Source organism: Falco punctatus (genome assembly GCF_963210335.1).
Source record: "Falco punctatus genome assembly, chromosome: 8".
Lineage (NCBI taxonomy): Eukaryota > Metazoa > Chordata > Aves > Falconiformes > Falconidae > Falco > Falco punctatus.
In genome coordinates, this window is record NC_137588.1 from 32,250,501 (window position 1) to 32,264,052 (window position 13,552).

At 43.6% G+C, this 13,552-nt stretch overlaps 1 protein-coding gene across 19 annotated transcripts in view; it reads left to right on the top strand.

Annotated features, from left to right (window-relative positions):
- KALRN (kalirin RhoGEF kinase) overlaps positions 1-13,552 on the top strand; it is a 546,232-nt gene that overhangs the window by 486,383 nt on the left and 46,297 nt on the right. For 17 of the 19 annotated variants that reach the window (XR_013930070.1, XR_013930071.1, XR_013930072.1 and 14 more), the window contains 4 exons: positions 296-400; positions 6,183-6,313; positions 9,941-10,007; positions 11,293-11,396. Coding sequence is in view for 12 of the 19 variants with exons in the window: in XM_080399714.1 (XP_080255840.1) it covers positions 296-400; positions 6,183-6,313; positions 9,941-10,007; positions 11,293-11,396 (407 nt within the window). In the remaining 7 variants the exon portion in view is untranslated. Of the gene's footprint in view, positions 1-295; positions 401-4,392; positions 4,489-6,182; positions 6,314-9,940; positions 10,008-11,292; positions 11,397-13,552 lie in introns of all 19 variants that reach the window. The other 2 variants (XM_080399718.1, XM_080399719.1) reach the window with 2 other exon arrangements.

Below are 13,552 nucleotides of genomic sequence, written 5' to 3' on the forward strand. Positions count from 1 at the left end.
ATTGAAAAATACTTTTCCATCAGCAGACAGACAACTGTAACTGCCCTAGCTTCTTGGGTGACCTATAAACTGTTATTTTTGTAATGCTTAGAATGCACCAGGATTAACTGGCAAAACCTTACATCTTTATTGCTTCTCTTCCATGGTACTTAGCATTACCTGCAGTTCTCTACAGCCAGTGCAATATTGAGCCAGTAATAGTATCAACAGACCCACAACCTGGTGGTGGGGTTCAGGTATCTAAAAAGATAAAAAAACCTGTCACTGCTTGTAATTACATTTAAATTTTCTTCAGAAGAGCAAGAAAGGTTGGGGCGAAGATGAACCAGATGAAGAGTCTCACACACCTCTTCCTCCTCCCATGAAGATTTTTGACAATGATCCAACCCAAGATGAGATGGTAAGGCCTCCCCTGCTATATCAGTTTGCTGTTTAAGTACATTTCTCACATAGCCATCTCGCAGTGGTCTTCTAGTATTCAGGGCCTAGACTTGGGGTTTTAAGAGACTCCTATATCCAAATCATAATCTAATACCTTTCACCAACTGGATTGACAAATAGTGCTGGATAAGCAATTTAGCCTTGGCATCCCATTTCATGACAGGTCGATGGTGTGCGTGTGTTGTGTGTGGTCAGAAATTCCATTCAGGCTGGTAACGTGCGTTTGCTGCACCTGTTTTAAAAGTGCCTTTGGTGTCTGGCAGTAGCAGCAGAAATAGCATTTGGTGGCAGCCTGGGCCTGAGGAGTAGGACAGATGCTGGCATCTGTTTAAATCCAGAAATACCACCTTTACTGAGAGTTAGAGAGCCTGGGCTCTCCACTCAGGCTGTGTGCGTGATTGAGGCCCAGGAACGTTTTTAGTCTGTGCCCCACCATCCACTCTCCGTTCTGAAGTGCTTTAAAACTTGCAGATGGAGAAGCCTACCCAGAGCTATCATTTGGCATTTTCAGCGTGTGGCTGGTCATCACTGAATGGTCCATCTGCTCCAGGTAGTTCAGAAGCCCACAAGGTATCTGAAGTCCCCCTTAGGAGGGTGGGAAAGGCTTTGGTCTGCCCATCCTTGTGCAGCATGCTGGTGGTGGTATTCTCTGCTGTTAGCTGGGGTCTCTTGAACGTTAAGTCAGGGGTTGCTGTGGTAGATGGTGCAGTGGCGTGCAGAGTCCTTCAGTTGCTCTCTTGGACTTGCGGTGGGAACCTGTGAATACAGCTGTGACAGTGGTTTGCCTTCACAGTCCGCACAGGTCCTGTCGGCATGTGTCCTTCCCCACCCTTTCCTGGTGCTGTCATCTCCCTTGTAGAAACCCATCCTCCTGGAGAGCTGTTTCCTGCTTTCCTGCTGGCATCTGTTTTTAGCGCTGCCACTTCTGTATCTCTATTCTTTGATTGTAATTACTGCGTGCAAAGAGGCAAGGATAGGGGAGATTAATAAATTGTCAGAAACAAACCCAACAACCCAGAATGTTCTTGGGGAAGGTTCAGGCAGGAGTTTGGAAATAGAGACAGAAGAGCACAAATATTTCTGAGACTCAAGGAGCAGAGTGATGGAGGAAAGGAGCTGGGGGCTTGCTGCTAATTTGTCAGAAATGTTATGACATTGTGGTGGCAGCAAGACCAGAAGGAAGCAGCTGGAGTTGTGGACTCTTGCCCTTTGAGTGCTGCATGTGCTGCTGGCTGTCTGGTGAGGCACGGAGGCAAAAGGTCGGTGAAGCTGAGCCGTGGTGGATCCGAGCCCAGCACAACAGCAGTTGTTCCTGGCTTGTTCCCTGTGGTGTTTAGTTGAACGTTTTGAGGTTAGTTTGCTGTTTGGTTTTTTTGGGGGGTTGTTTTGGTTTATTTTTAAAGAAAGAGAAAACTGCTTTAGCTCGGGTGACTATTTTTGATTTTTAACATGCCATGTGATGTCAGTATTTCTTAAATACATTTCTGACAGTGCCAATGTTGTGGAACTAAACTGTTTTCCACTCCAGATGTCTCAGCTTTATAGAGCATTTTGGCATCCTGTTTCTTCACCCAGCCCTAAAAGAGAAGATTAAATAGAGCAAGTTGCATCTGAAACTCTTTTTCTCTCTCTTTTTCATCCCCTACTCGCTTTTTGTCACGAGGGAAAAAACTTAAGTTCACAAACATGGCTCCTGAATTCGCTGGTACGGGAGCATGCATTAGCAAGCACTGTTTGGGGCATGTTCATGGTGTTAATTTGGCTACAGCTCCCTGCTCATGTCCTACTACTGCTTACAGGCATGGGCTTAGGTTGGGCCAGCAGCAGCATGGGGAAGCAGCAGTGGTAGGTGGAAGATGTCTGCATGGTGCAGGGGGTGGCACGTTTCCCTAAGCCCATCTGCAAGGCAGCAATAATTGTACCTCACTGCTCCAGGAGGCTCTTATAAAGACAAGTTGCAAGATCTCTTCATATTAGAAATTCATAATTTACTTTCTGGGAAATATAAATACCATTTTCCGATTTGCCCCAAACAAGCCAGACTCTCTCATCAGTCACAGAAGAGTTTTATTTAACCATGAAAGACTTGTAGGCAGCAAATATTTCCATGCTCCCTTCAAAATCCTGCTGTTATTTTCTTTTAAGAGATACTGAGCAATTTCAGTGAAAAGTAGTGAGAGCAACAGCTGTTCAGTGCCTTTAAAAATCGGACGACCTCTGCTACAATGGTTATGTTTGATGGTTATCATCTATGCGGTTGTCCAGTATCTCTTCAAAGTCCCTATTTTCAGTCTTTTTTTTCCCCCTAGACATGTCTTTCAGCATTGCAGGTGAAACAGGCTGGCTGAGCTTTTTTGTATGCGATTCCTGCATTGCCAGCCTAATTCCTCAATTACCTGCCTGATTACCTGTAGGTTTTGTTGTTGGTGTAATTAGAACTGTTGATTAGATGTATTATTTGTGAAAGATGAGACGATGAGTGGCAGACTGTTAATGCTTCTGCTTTGTCAAAAGGCTTCTGGTTGGGATTGGTCTCCTTTGCCTTTTTTTTTTTCTCCTCCTGGAGCTGTGTCACTCAATATGAGCAACCTCCCCAAAGGTCTGTTACAGAGGTGGCCAGCTGCCTAATTCCTGCCATCACATTTCCATGCCTCGCTCCCCAGCACTATTTAATCTCAGATGCCCGTTCATTGGCACCTGCACAGTGACTCTGCTGAAATACCTGCTCTCCAGAAGACCTTCATTAAGCAGCTGAGAGATGAATAAGCTTTTTAATAATTTTAATGCAGAATTTATAAAAAATTACCTCATGCTTTAGTCCATGTCAGCCTGCCAAAAGCAGGTTATCAAAGGACTTACAGTTTTAGTCAGTGCTTGTATTTCGTTCAAAAGAAATGTGCATACAGGTGAGCTAATAAATACCAATTCCCATAGCTATCACATGAGTTTGGGTTTTCAAAGTGAAGTTTCTCAGGACAAAGACCAAGGGGTGAAGAGGCCCACGTAAAACTGAATATTTCACAGAGGCCAGTCTTTGTGGTGCCATAGGGGATGCTTGGGTAGCACACTGAAGAGGTCTCAGGGTTTGTTTTTTGGTTTTTTTATAATCACAAATCCAGAGATCTGTAATAACCAGAAGCTATTAGCTGTGGGTACCTGAATGTAGATACATCTGAAGACATTACATGGTGTCAGGCACCTAAAATTGCATACCTGTGACCAACAGACAGGCATAGAGAAGTGAGACTGAAACTGTTCTAATTAACGTCAATAGGGAAAAGTGGGCATCTCCAAAGAGTGTTTCTGCCCTCTTGTGCCAGGTGCTTAGGGCGGACGAGATACATAGGGGTGTTTTCTCTCCACTGATTGCAGAGAGGGGAGGAAAAAGTTACATGTTTAGGTGGCTGAAGTTACCTGAATGAGTGGTGTCGTCTGAGTTCATGTGGAGTTGCAACTGGTCTGTGGAGAAGGGAGGGGGAATGATTCATTCCCCGCTGCCTCCCTCCCCTATTGCCTGTAACTCCATCTGTACGTTGTACTTAACTTGCATTTATTAAATATGTATGGGGGAGGGGGTAATTTCTTACATCCACAGTAAGAAGATCAATATTCTGGAGCCTGTAAGACTGTAGATGTCCTTTGAAGGAGGAAACAACAGACATTAAGAGTATTGTAGCCTGGCTGCCAATGAACTTCAGTTCTTTGGTGCTGTTCCCTGGTTCCCACCCTTGGAACTGCTGCAGGGAGACATGCAGCCAGAAGGGGACGGCAATTCTGTGCTTGTCTGATATGGCGACACTCACTCACCTGACCACGCATGCAGTCCTCTAACCCTTCTGCTCCCTTTCACGTTCGTTCTCCTGTCTCAGAAGCTGCCTCACTGACCGCTGGTTTCCTACTCCCTTCTCATCCTGCTAACTTCCTTTTCCTTTGCAACCTGGTGTCTTGCAGTCCTCTTCTTTGCTAGCTGCTCGACAGAGCTCCTCCGATGTCCCAACTGCTGCGGATCTTGTCAGTGCAATAGAAAAGTTGGTCAAAAGTAAGCTGGTAAGTTTAGTGTTGTGAAAACTGTGTACACAACAGGCCTAATATGATTCAGGGAAGGGCTTAACGCCCTTAAAGCCTACCTCTTGTTTCTGGTTTCCTTGCTTTCCACCTTCACCTGCTACGCTTTTATTAATGCTATGTGCTCTACTTCTCAGTAGCGTGTCTAGCATTTTTGCTCCCCCTGTGAGATGAAGCCTACATTTCACATTGCCATGTAGGCTCTGCACTGCATAGTCAAAAGGCGCTTTTGGAGTGGGCTTTGCAGAGCAGGAGCTACTGTACTGCACTCTTTCTGGGGTCTTGTTGGTATTCAAATGGTTTACGCGCTGGGATGTTCTGTTTGGTTTGTTTTAGAACTTGTTCTGAGGCACGGAAGTTTTACTACCCAACGTGTGAATATGGTATTCTGGCTTCCCTGAAAAGACCCTTGAAAGAGTAAAACTGCTTGAAGTATCACAGTTGTGCTTTAAGTTTACAAAGTTTCATGTGTTGCTTTTAATCTGCCTTGTCAACTCTTTCTGACAGGGAGTGGAATAAGCAGTAAAAATGCTCTGGGTTTAATTTGTTCAAAATTTTCAGTATCATGCACTCTCCCTGTCTGGTCCCATGTCTCTTGGACAAGGAGTAAATCCTGTTTCATATCTTGGCTTCTCTTAAGTTTTCCCTTGAACAGTTCAAAATGTTAATATCAACGCTAAACCTTTTTTCTGCATGTTCCAGGACCTCTACAATTACGTGAATGCTTGCTTTGAGCAAGTTTCACTTAATTACCAAGTCAGGATTAAAGCAGGGTTATGATAAGCCTGTAAAGGTCCATTTCCTTATGTATACTGGAAAGGTGAAGAGAGTAAATAAAAAACAAAAAAACCTGCAGTGATCATTATACTACTGTAACCCTGTGCAAGCAGCTTTATCTAGTGAATCATTTCAGAGGGTTTTGGTGTTTTCTTGGTTTAGATGTTGCTATATGAAGATAGTCAGTGTTCATAGGGTGTTTGATAAGGAGTAAGTGGTAAAGGTTCTTTGTGACATGGGAAACCAAGAAAGACATTCCCAGAATATTTACTCAAAATATTTTTATTTCATTAAGGGACTAACAAATTGAAAAGTATTCAATTATTCTGGTTAGATATATTTTCGGAGGATATTTTATTTTCTCTGCCCTGCATGCAGGCTGTTGTTTCAATTGCAATTACTTTCCAGGGATCTGGGGGAAACTCTGATTATTGTGGGAATGTTAGTATGTATCCATCTATTTCTGTTACATTTTGTGTTTCACTTTACTATGAAGAATCCCCATTCAGTCTTTGGCAGAGAAACACTGACCACAGGTAGCCTAACACTGGTTCTGATTGAGACACCGAGATATTTTCAGGATGTTTTGAAATAACTTGGGAAAGTTTTCTCATTCTGGGGCTACAGGAACATCTTCTTCCACCTTCTAGCACAAGGACATCTTCTTTGTTTTAATGCTTTGCTTTTTTTTTTTTTTTTTTTTTTTTTGGAGGGGTGGGGGAGGTGTGTTGGTCTTATATCAAATTAAAACTAGTTTGGTTGTGTTTCACTAAGTCCTGAGGGAAAGTATGGTTGGACGCTCTGCTTGGTTTTAGACTGCAGAACTGACTCGAAACGATAACACTGATGCTGGAGTTCAAGGATAATGTTTATTCTGTCATTTTCTGGGGCTTTTATAGACCCTTGAAGGAGGATCTTACCGAGGAAGCTTAAAAGACACCACTGGCTGCTTAAATGAGGGAATGACGCCTTCAACTCCCCCACGAAACCTTGAAGAGGAACAAAAAGCCAAAGCAATGAGAGGCAGGATGTAAGTTGTCTTGCTGGTTCTTCTTTCTGAAATATGCACCCGAGAAGGACACATAGCTGCACTGAAAGAATACTTTGTAGTCAGTGAATGAGCACAGAACTGAGCGCAAAACTGTGTTCTCCTTGCTTCTGGTTGTTCTTAACCTGTAAAAATACTTTGTAAAAGCACTTGCACACCTGGGAAGTTCTTCATCACCCTTTAAAACGTACAGCTTTTACCCCAGATAGCAAATAGCTGTGGCTGGAAAAGCCTCTGAACAGCTAGACAAGTATTACTGAGATGTTTGCTTTGGTGATTACTGCATTGCCAGAGGTGAAATCAGCTCTCAGAGGGGAATATGTGGTTGACCTTGTTAGCTGCCTTCAAGAAAAAGAACAGAGAATCCCACTACAATTTTTTGAATGAGAGAATATTTTTTGCCTTCATTATTAGCAAAGGAAGGGGCAGATTTCAGGTGCATTTGTGATGCAAATATGCCACTAAAGAGAAAGTTTCATTTGGGAAACCCTCATGGTTATAGTAATGGGAGAGGAAGGAAATGGTGACAGCTCATGAAAGTTGTTTTTTAAAATTATCTGTACACTCCCTTAAATGTAACAAAAATAACACTTATGCCTTAAAAGCTTATCATGATTGAAGCACTTCTTAAATGCATAGTTCAGCTGAAGGACACAGAGAAATGGAGAAACAGAATCAAGAATTGTGTGAAAGAGAGCTGAGGTAGCTGTCTTCTTTATACTGCCTCTTACACTAACAACAGGAACTAACGATCTAATCAAATGGTAGATTGAGGGGAAAAGTAATGCTCCCTACAGTTAGTGTATAGTTTGTGTGGTAAGGTGAGAGGTGGAAGAAGAGCAGCCCATTTGGGAAAGATGCCAAGCAGGGAAGGAAACCAAGTCGGGGAGAACAAGGAGGTAATGAAGAGCACAAGAGGAAGCAGGAGCAAAGCATCACAGCTCTGTCAAAGCTACCGTTTGCTCCTACGGTTTGCTGTAGGAAGCCAGAGAAGTGACACAGGTAGGAACCGAAGCAACTTCCAGCAGCAGGCAGGGACATGATGCTCCTGGATGTGTTTCTGAATGGCAGAAGTTATCTCCTAGACAGCCATCAGCCTTCCCACAGGGAACGTCTCTGCCTGTGCCTATCTCCTAAAAGCTCCTCAATATTGAAAGTTCTTGGATTTTTCTGGTAGCATTTCATTAATTAGATAACTGACAACTAACTGCAGTTTGCGGTTTTAGTGCAGAGACCTATGCCGCTGTAAGCGTAGGTGCAGTAATGATTTCTAGCATGCAACGCTTCTGGCACGGAGACTGGTAGTGTGTTACATGTAATTAGTGGCTGCCTCTGTCCAGAATTCCTGAATGCCAGGATGTTTAGGAGCACCTGCTAGTGGCTTTCAGCACAAAACATCTGTCTCCTTTGCAACTTCTCCAGCTCCTTTGTGTCTCTGCTCCATATCTCTGCGGCTCACTAGGTTTCATTCCATAGCTATATGAGGCAGCTGAGCTCCCAGCTTGAGCTGTGACCCCCCTGTTCCCCACAAAACAGCAGTTGAATTCTTGCACGGGCACAGACAGTAATTTCCTGTGTCTCTGGCAGCACGTGTATGCCAGCAGTTAGCCCTGGTGTTAGGAAACCCCTATTCCATCAGGCTTGATTGCTGCATTTCTGTGAGCAGTAATGCAGTGGTCTCATCGAGTAGCATTGTTCAGTATAGATTTAATGCAGAGTTAGCAAGATATCCAAATATTCAGACTTAGTCAGAATTGAGGAGGATCTATCCTTGTTCCAGTTCATGCTGTTTTAAATACAGCTGTGTAGTCAATACCTGCTGGTGACTTATGTTATCAGATGAAAAGATGACTGAGCTTGAATTCTTGGCAATATACATCTTAGTATGCACCTTAAATTTGGCACTGCCTCTAAGGTCTTGTGTCAGGTGGGCTTCAGAGAACCAAAAGAGATGGTCAAGGTTGATTTTTCTGCTTGCTAGGAAGAGAGGAGATGGGGAAACACTGGTGCTCAGTTAAACAGTGGAGGTGCAAACCCTGGTTCCTATGAGAGGTGTAAATTTGCAGATTTAGTCTGTTCACCCGATAGACACGGCTGCACTGATTTTTAATTCACACCCGCCTGCCCGCATCCTGCAGCATTATGTACTACAAGTACCCACTGCTTCATTTTTAGAGCAGGATTTGGCCAGTTGGGTCCCTGCAGTAACTCAGAGCAAAGGAGAAGCAGTGGGCAGGTGGGAGAGATTCTCCCCATTTCCCCAGCAGCTCTCTGTGTTCGTGGAGCAACGCGGTGCAGATGGAGGTGGTGAGAGCCATAAAGTAACCTCCCCGCACATCTCCCTGGGCGGAGGAGAGTGGCAAGCCTTTCACAAGGGCACGGTAGGTCAGCCAGTGAGAGGGGACTGTACAGCACGCACTTGTTCAGGCCACATGCTGCTGCTTTGTAAAAGAGCAACCTTTTGCCCCGCGCGTGTTTACTACCCAGGCATACAACTTGGCAGGGCACTTCGGAGAGCACAAGCATCTGGCATCGTCGCTGCCAGCCCTGCCTTCTGCCAAGGGGGCTGGATTTCACTCTCAAATGAACAAGAAGCTGTTTGACCTCCTCCTGCCACATGTCTTAAGTATCTCCTCTGCTCTCTCTGAGCAAGGGACATGTTGGGAGCGCAGCAAGAGCAGCATTTATTTTCTCAGTAACCTCTCATAACTGTCTTCCCTTGCAACACCAGTCTGCTTTCTTTTCCTCTAGATATTTTCAACCAAGCTTTTATCTTAGCGCTGTTTGCCCTCAGCCCTATCGTTTCAAGTGGGTCAATCTGCTGATTGATGTGAACAGGGCGGTATTAGACATGAAAGCACTCCTCTATCTTGTTAGCCTCGTTACTGCTGTAGTGAACTTGAGCACAGATGGAGTTTGTCACGTGCCAAGTCTATGTAATGGCGTAATCGAGAGGCAAACTGTCTGCAGCAAGCTGTAACTTTTTGAAATTGTCCTCCAAGGCACATTATGTGATTAGTCAGTTTGACTTACAAAGGAGGGGCTTTTTTAGCTTGCTGTTGTTTACATCTAGCAGGCCTTCATTAGGTGACTCTCCTACCCAGGATTATTAGCTCTGAAATAGGCATAAAGCATTTGACACCCACATGTAGATTACCCAGTCTGAAAGATTAAGCTCTTGGTTGTGATGGGAGAGGGGATTTGTTTTCCAGACATTTGAAACTTCCAAATCAAAACTTAATTGCTGAATCCTGGGCAAAGCCAGAGGGACAGGGGCAAGAAATCCTCTGCTGCCTACTGCAGAATGGGTCAGGACATCTCTCCATCGTTGTCAGGGGGCTGCATGGGGGGTGGAGGAGAGGAGAGTGGGGAGAGGTAGTTCAAAGCACAGGCAGCTGGACTGTTAGGTGTGGTTAGGAGAACTGAAACTACCCTGACCTGATGGTTTTGTCATTTACATTCCACTGAGCTAGAAAAGAATGAAGAGTGAGTTGTGTTATGTGATCTGGGTGACGATGGGGTTTTGTGGAGAGGTAATGTGTGGTTAAAGGATCAAACAGCAACATCAAGGAATATGGTTAAATGCATGTCTGTTCTGTTTAAATTTAGGTTTGTCTTAAATGAGCTGGTACAGACTGAAAAAGACTACGTCAAAGACTTGGGAACTGTTGTGGAGGTGAGCTGAAGCAAACCCTGCCATGCAGAAGGTTTTCCCACTAAAAAGTACCATGCCGATAAGTGACAACAAAAAATACAGCATAAGAAACAAACCGCTTTATTTGTGCTCTGCTTCCATGGTCCCCTTCTCATGTTGACAGAAACAAGAAGAAATGTCTCTGGAAACTATTTTTGCTTCTGTCTAACAAACATTGTATTTTAGGTTTCAACTTCAGTGTGCAAAGGTTTTTCTTGGCTACCCTGCTTGTGACAAGCTCTGTGTGCTATAGTGTAGTCTTGAGGGCAGTGATGGAGAATAACTGATGCTTCTACCACTTTTGTGCTTTTCTTGCTGTCATATCAAGTAACGGTAACATGCTTTTCTTGAGTTGGCACCTGGACTCAAGCCCTGTGTCTGAGTGCCGGAGTACCTTTCCAGAAGCTGTGTTTGGGTCTGTGCTGAGGTGCATGTGTGGCCTGTGGATTATTGTTTTGCAAAAAACCCTGGAGATAAAATAGAGTTTGGGGCTTGTTTTTTTGGGTGGGGTGGGGTGGGGTTTTTTTGTAAACAAAAGTCATAGTTTTTTAAGCTTCAACTTGTAAAGACCTGGCTGATCCCTAGGGATCACCTGTCAGAGCAAATTCGCAGGCAGGGTCCAGTTTTTTCTCCAGCCAGGACTCAGGGATGGAGGCATGTGTTTGAAGTGCCTTTCGGCAGTGTTTTTGACATTCACTAGTCCAAGGAGAATTATCAGCCCATCTAACAGTGATTTTCAACAGTTTCCAAACTTAAAAACCTTTGTATTATCTTCTGCTTACATCAGGCACCATTGGCAGATGGAAAAGCTTACAAAGAAACTCTCAGGAGGTGTGAGAAGTCCTATTCATGTGACTCTTTAAACTTACTGCTTGGCTTTTTTCTCCACAAAATATTCATGGTGATGAGTGGAAGAACTCTGTACAGAGTCTGGCTTCTTCCTCTTACAGAGAAGCCAAGAGTTTGATAAACTACTTTTGTTTAACTTTTATCTTCTAAATGCACTTGTCACTTCAATGACATCTAATAACAGTTTGTATAAGGTAGATACTCAGAATAAATCCTTTTAAGTTTTCTTTTAAGCAAACTGTATGATTTAAAGTATTTAGATGGGTTTCTGGTTTTAAAGTGTACAAAAGGTATTTTAAGCATTTTCAATGTAAAAAATCCTGACATTAGCCTTCTGTTCTTTGGGAAAATAAAAGAGTGTAATTATGCTCCCCCTCCAAATGAACCCTTTGCTAATCACTGATCATTAATCCTAAAGGGCTTCATGAAGAGGATGGAAGAAAAAGGAGTTTCTGAAGATATGAAAGGGAAAGACAAGATAGTATTTGGCAATATTCACCAGATCTACGACTGGCACAAAGAGTAAGTTTTGGTTTAGTTCCTTTTTAAGCACCTTTCTAACCACTTATCCATAAAGGATTGGGGTATCTGGTGTCTGTATGTCTAAGCTGCTTTTAATTGAACAGCAGGTCATTCGGGGCTGAACTTCCAAAGGACATTACCTCACTTTAAATGGTCTCTGTTGATTTGTAAGTGCTGCTCAATAACTTCACAAACTATGGCTACCTTGAATCTTGAGAACATGTTCTAATTCATGTGCTTTCAGCCAGTTTCACGATACACTAGATCCTGATACGGGGCTTTGTCTACCCAGTCAAAAATGGCACAACTGCATGATGCAAAACGTTGCACTGTCTTACGTAAAATCATTTATCCCAGAAAAAAAAACAAAAAACAAAAAACAAACTTGGATGGGCTATAGCTTTGCACTGCCTGGCTTCAGGGGAGGGTGTCTGTCATGCTGTCTCTGATCACAAATACAGCTTTATGCTGGTTCAAACACCACGCCAGGAGTGCTGGTCAGTGTGACAGAAATGTTGCACACGACAGAGTCTGCTCTTTGTCAGTGCTGTGCTGCCGGTGGCTCTGCCACTCCTTGCTGGGGAGCCACAACGAGAGGCTCAATGGGAGATAGCTCTGTGGTCCATCCACAGCTCCTGAGCTGCTGCTCATAAGCAGTCCCAGCATGGCTCCCAGAGGGTTGCTGCTTATGGGCTACTTGCTGGATCCTCAGAAGAGCTACAGAGGCTGCCATAATTGTGTTTCTTGGTCACAGCTGTAGGCTCAATTCATCCCGCTGATGAGCAGTAGCATTGCTGGAAAGTCATGGTTTCTTTCCTGTGCCTTGTGGTTCTCAGCAACATGAGCATCTTCACGTGCAGCTGACAGGATTGCAAAGGCTGACCATACTACTGGTATTGGTAGTATTTGGCTAGTAGGGTGATCAAATGCAAATGCCTTCAAGATCTTTCTCACCTGAAAGCTCTGACATACTTTGGCCTAGTTGATGCTTTTGACTCTGAGTTAGGAACCCTGTTGCTTGAAAATCTTACTTGTACAAGTAGCTTTTGAAAAACTGATGGAAACAGAAGACATTTCAAATGCTGGGCTGTTTCTGCTGTGACTTGCTTATGAACAATATGGTCATCAGTTCAATTCTGCCTCTCAGAAATACTGTACAGCTCCAATTAACTAGAATTTGAGCATGCATAAGTAGACTTGAGCAATGAACACCGGGCTGGGTCTTCCTTCAGTTCTGTACATTTCTCTCACCCAGGAAACACAGTATCCTTCCCATCGTGTGTCCTACAGGTGCTTATCTCATGGCCTGGCCCTGTCCTTATGTTCTGACAGGTGCCCTTGTAAGCACAAAACAAAAAATGTCAGAAAAAGCTTCATCATGTATCAAGTTGTTACCAGCAACAGAGTGCCATTTGTTGTTTAAGCGTGATGACAGGAGTTTTCTGTAACACACAGGGAGGGATTCCCTATTTTTAGTTCTGCATGTTTAGGTCAAGAAGTCTATTTAAATGCAGATGAATTTAACATTTATGGAGGATTGAGTTATGGAAGCAGCTGTACCTGATGGTAGCGATAGGGATGTTTAGTTGGGACAGCTGTCCAATGTGATCTTTTTTTGAGGTTCTGGGATTTCTTGGGACCAGGCCATTGCAGGCATGTCACCAAATATGGCTACTGTAGCAAATCCATGGAGGCATTTGAGACAGAAATCCTGCACTGAAAAAGGGGATGATCATGGAAAGGGAAATTGTGAGGATTCGCCTACCAGTTAGAAAAACCTACCAGTATTTCTAAAGTTTAGTTTAGCTGCTTTTACCTCACTTTTCCTGGTATATTCTTGGTAAGAACATTCCAGCTAGAACGAATGACCCAAAAGCTGCAGGTCAAGATAGAGATTGTGTGTATGAATTACTATTACTATTATGAATTACAGTATGTTACTAATGGTAATATACTGAAAAACAGTGAAAACCAGAACATACCAAAACTCCACCAGCAAAAATGCATTGATTTGTCTCTTCAGGTGGAAACTTATGCATCTCTTCCACGTTGACCAGTACTCCAGATCTGCTCATGCAACTGAGAACTCCTGGTAGAGCTTCAGCTGAGTTTTCACAAGCCTTTTGGTATATGGAAAAGTTTTACTTCGGGAGTTC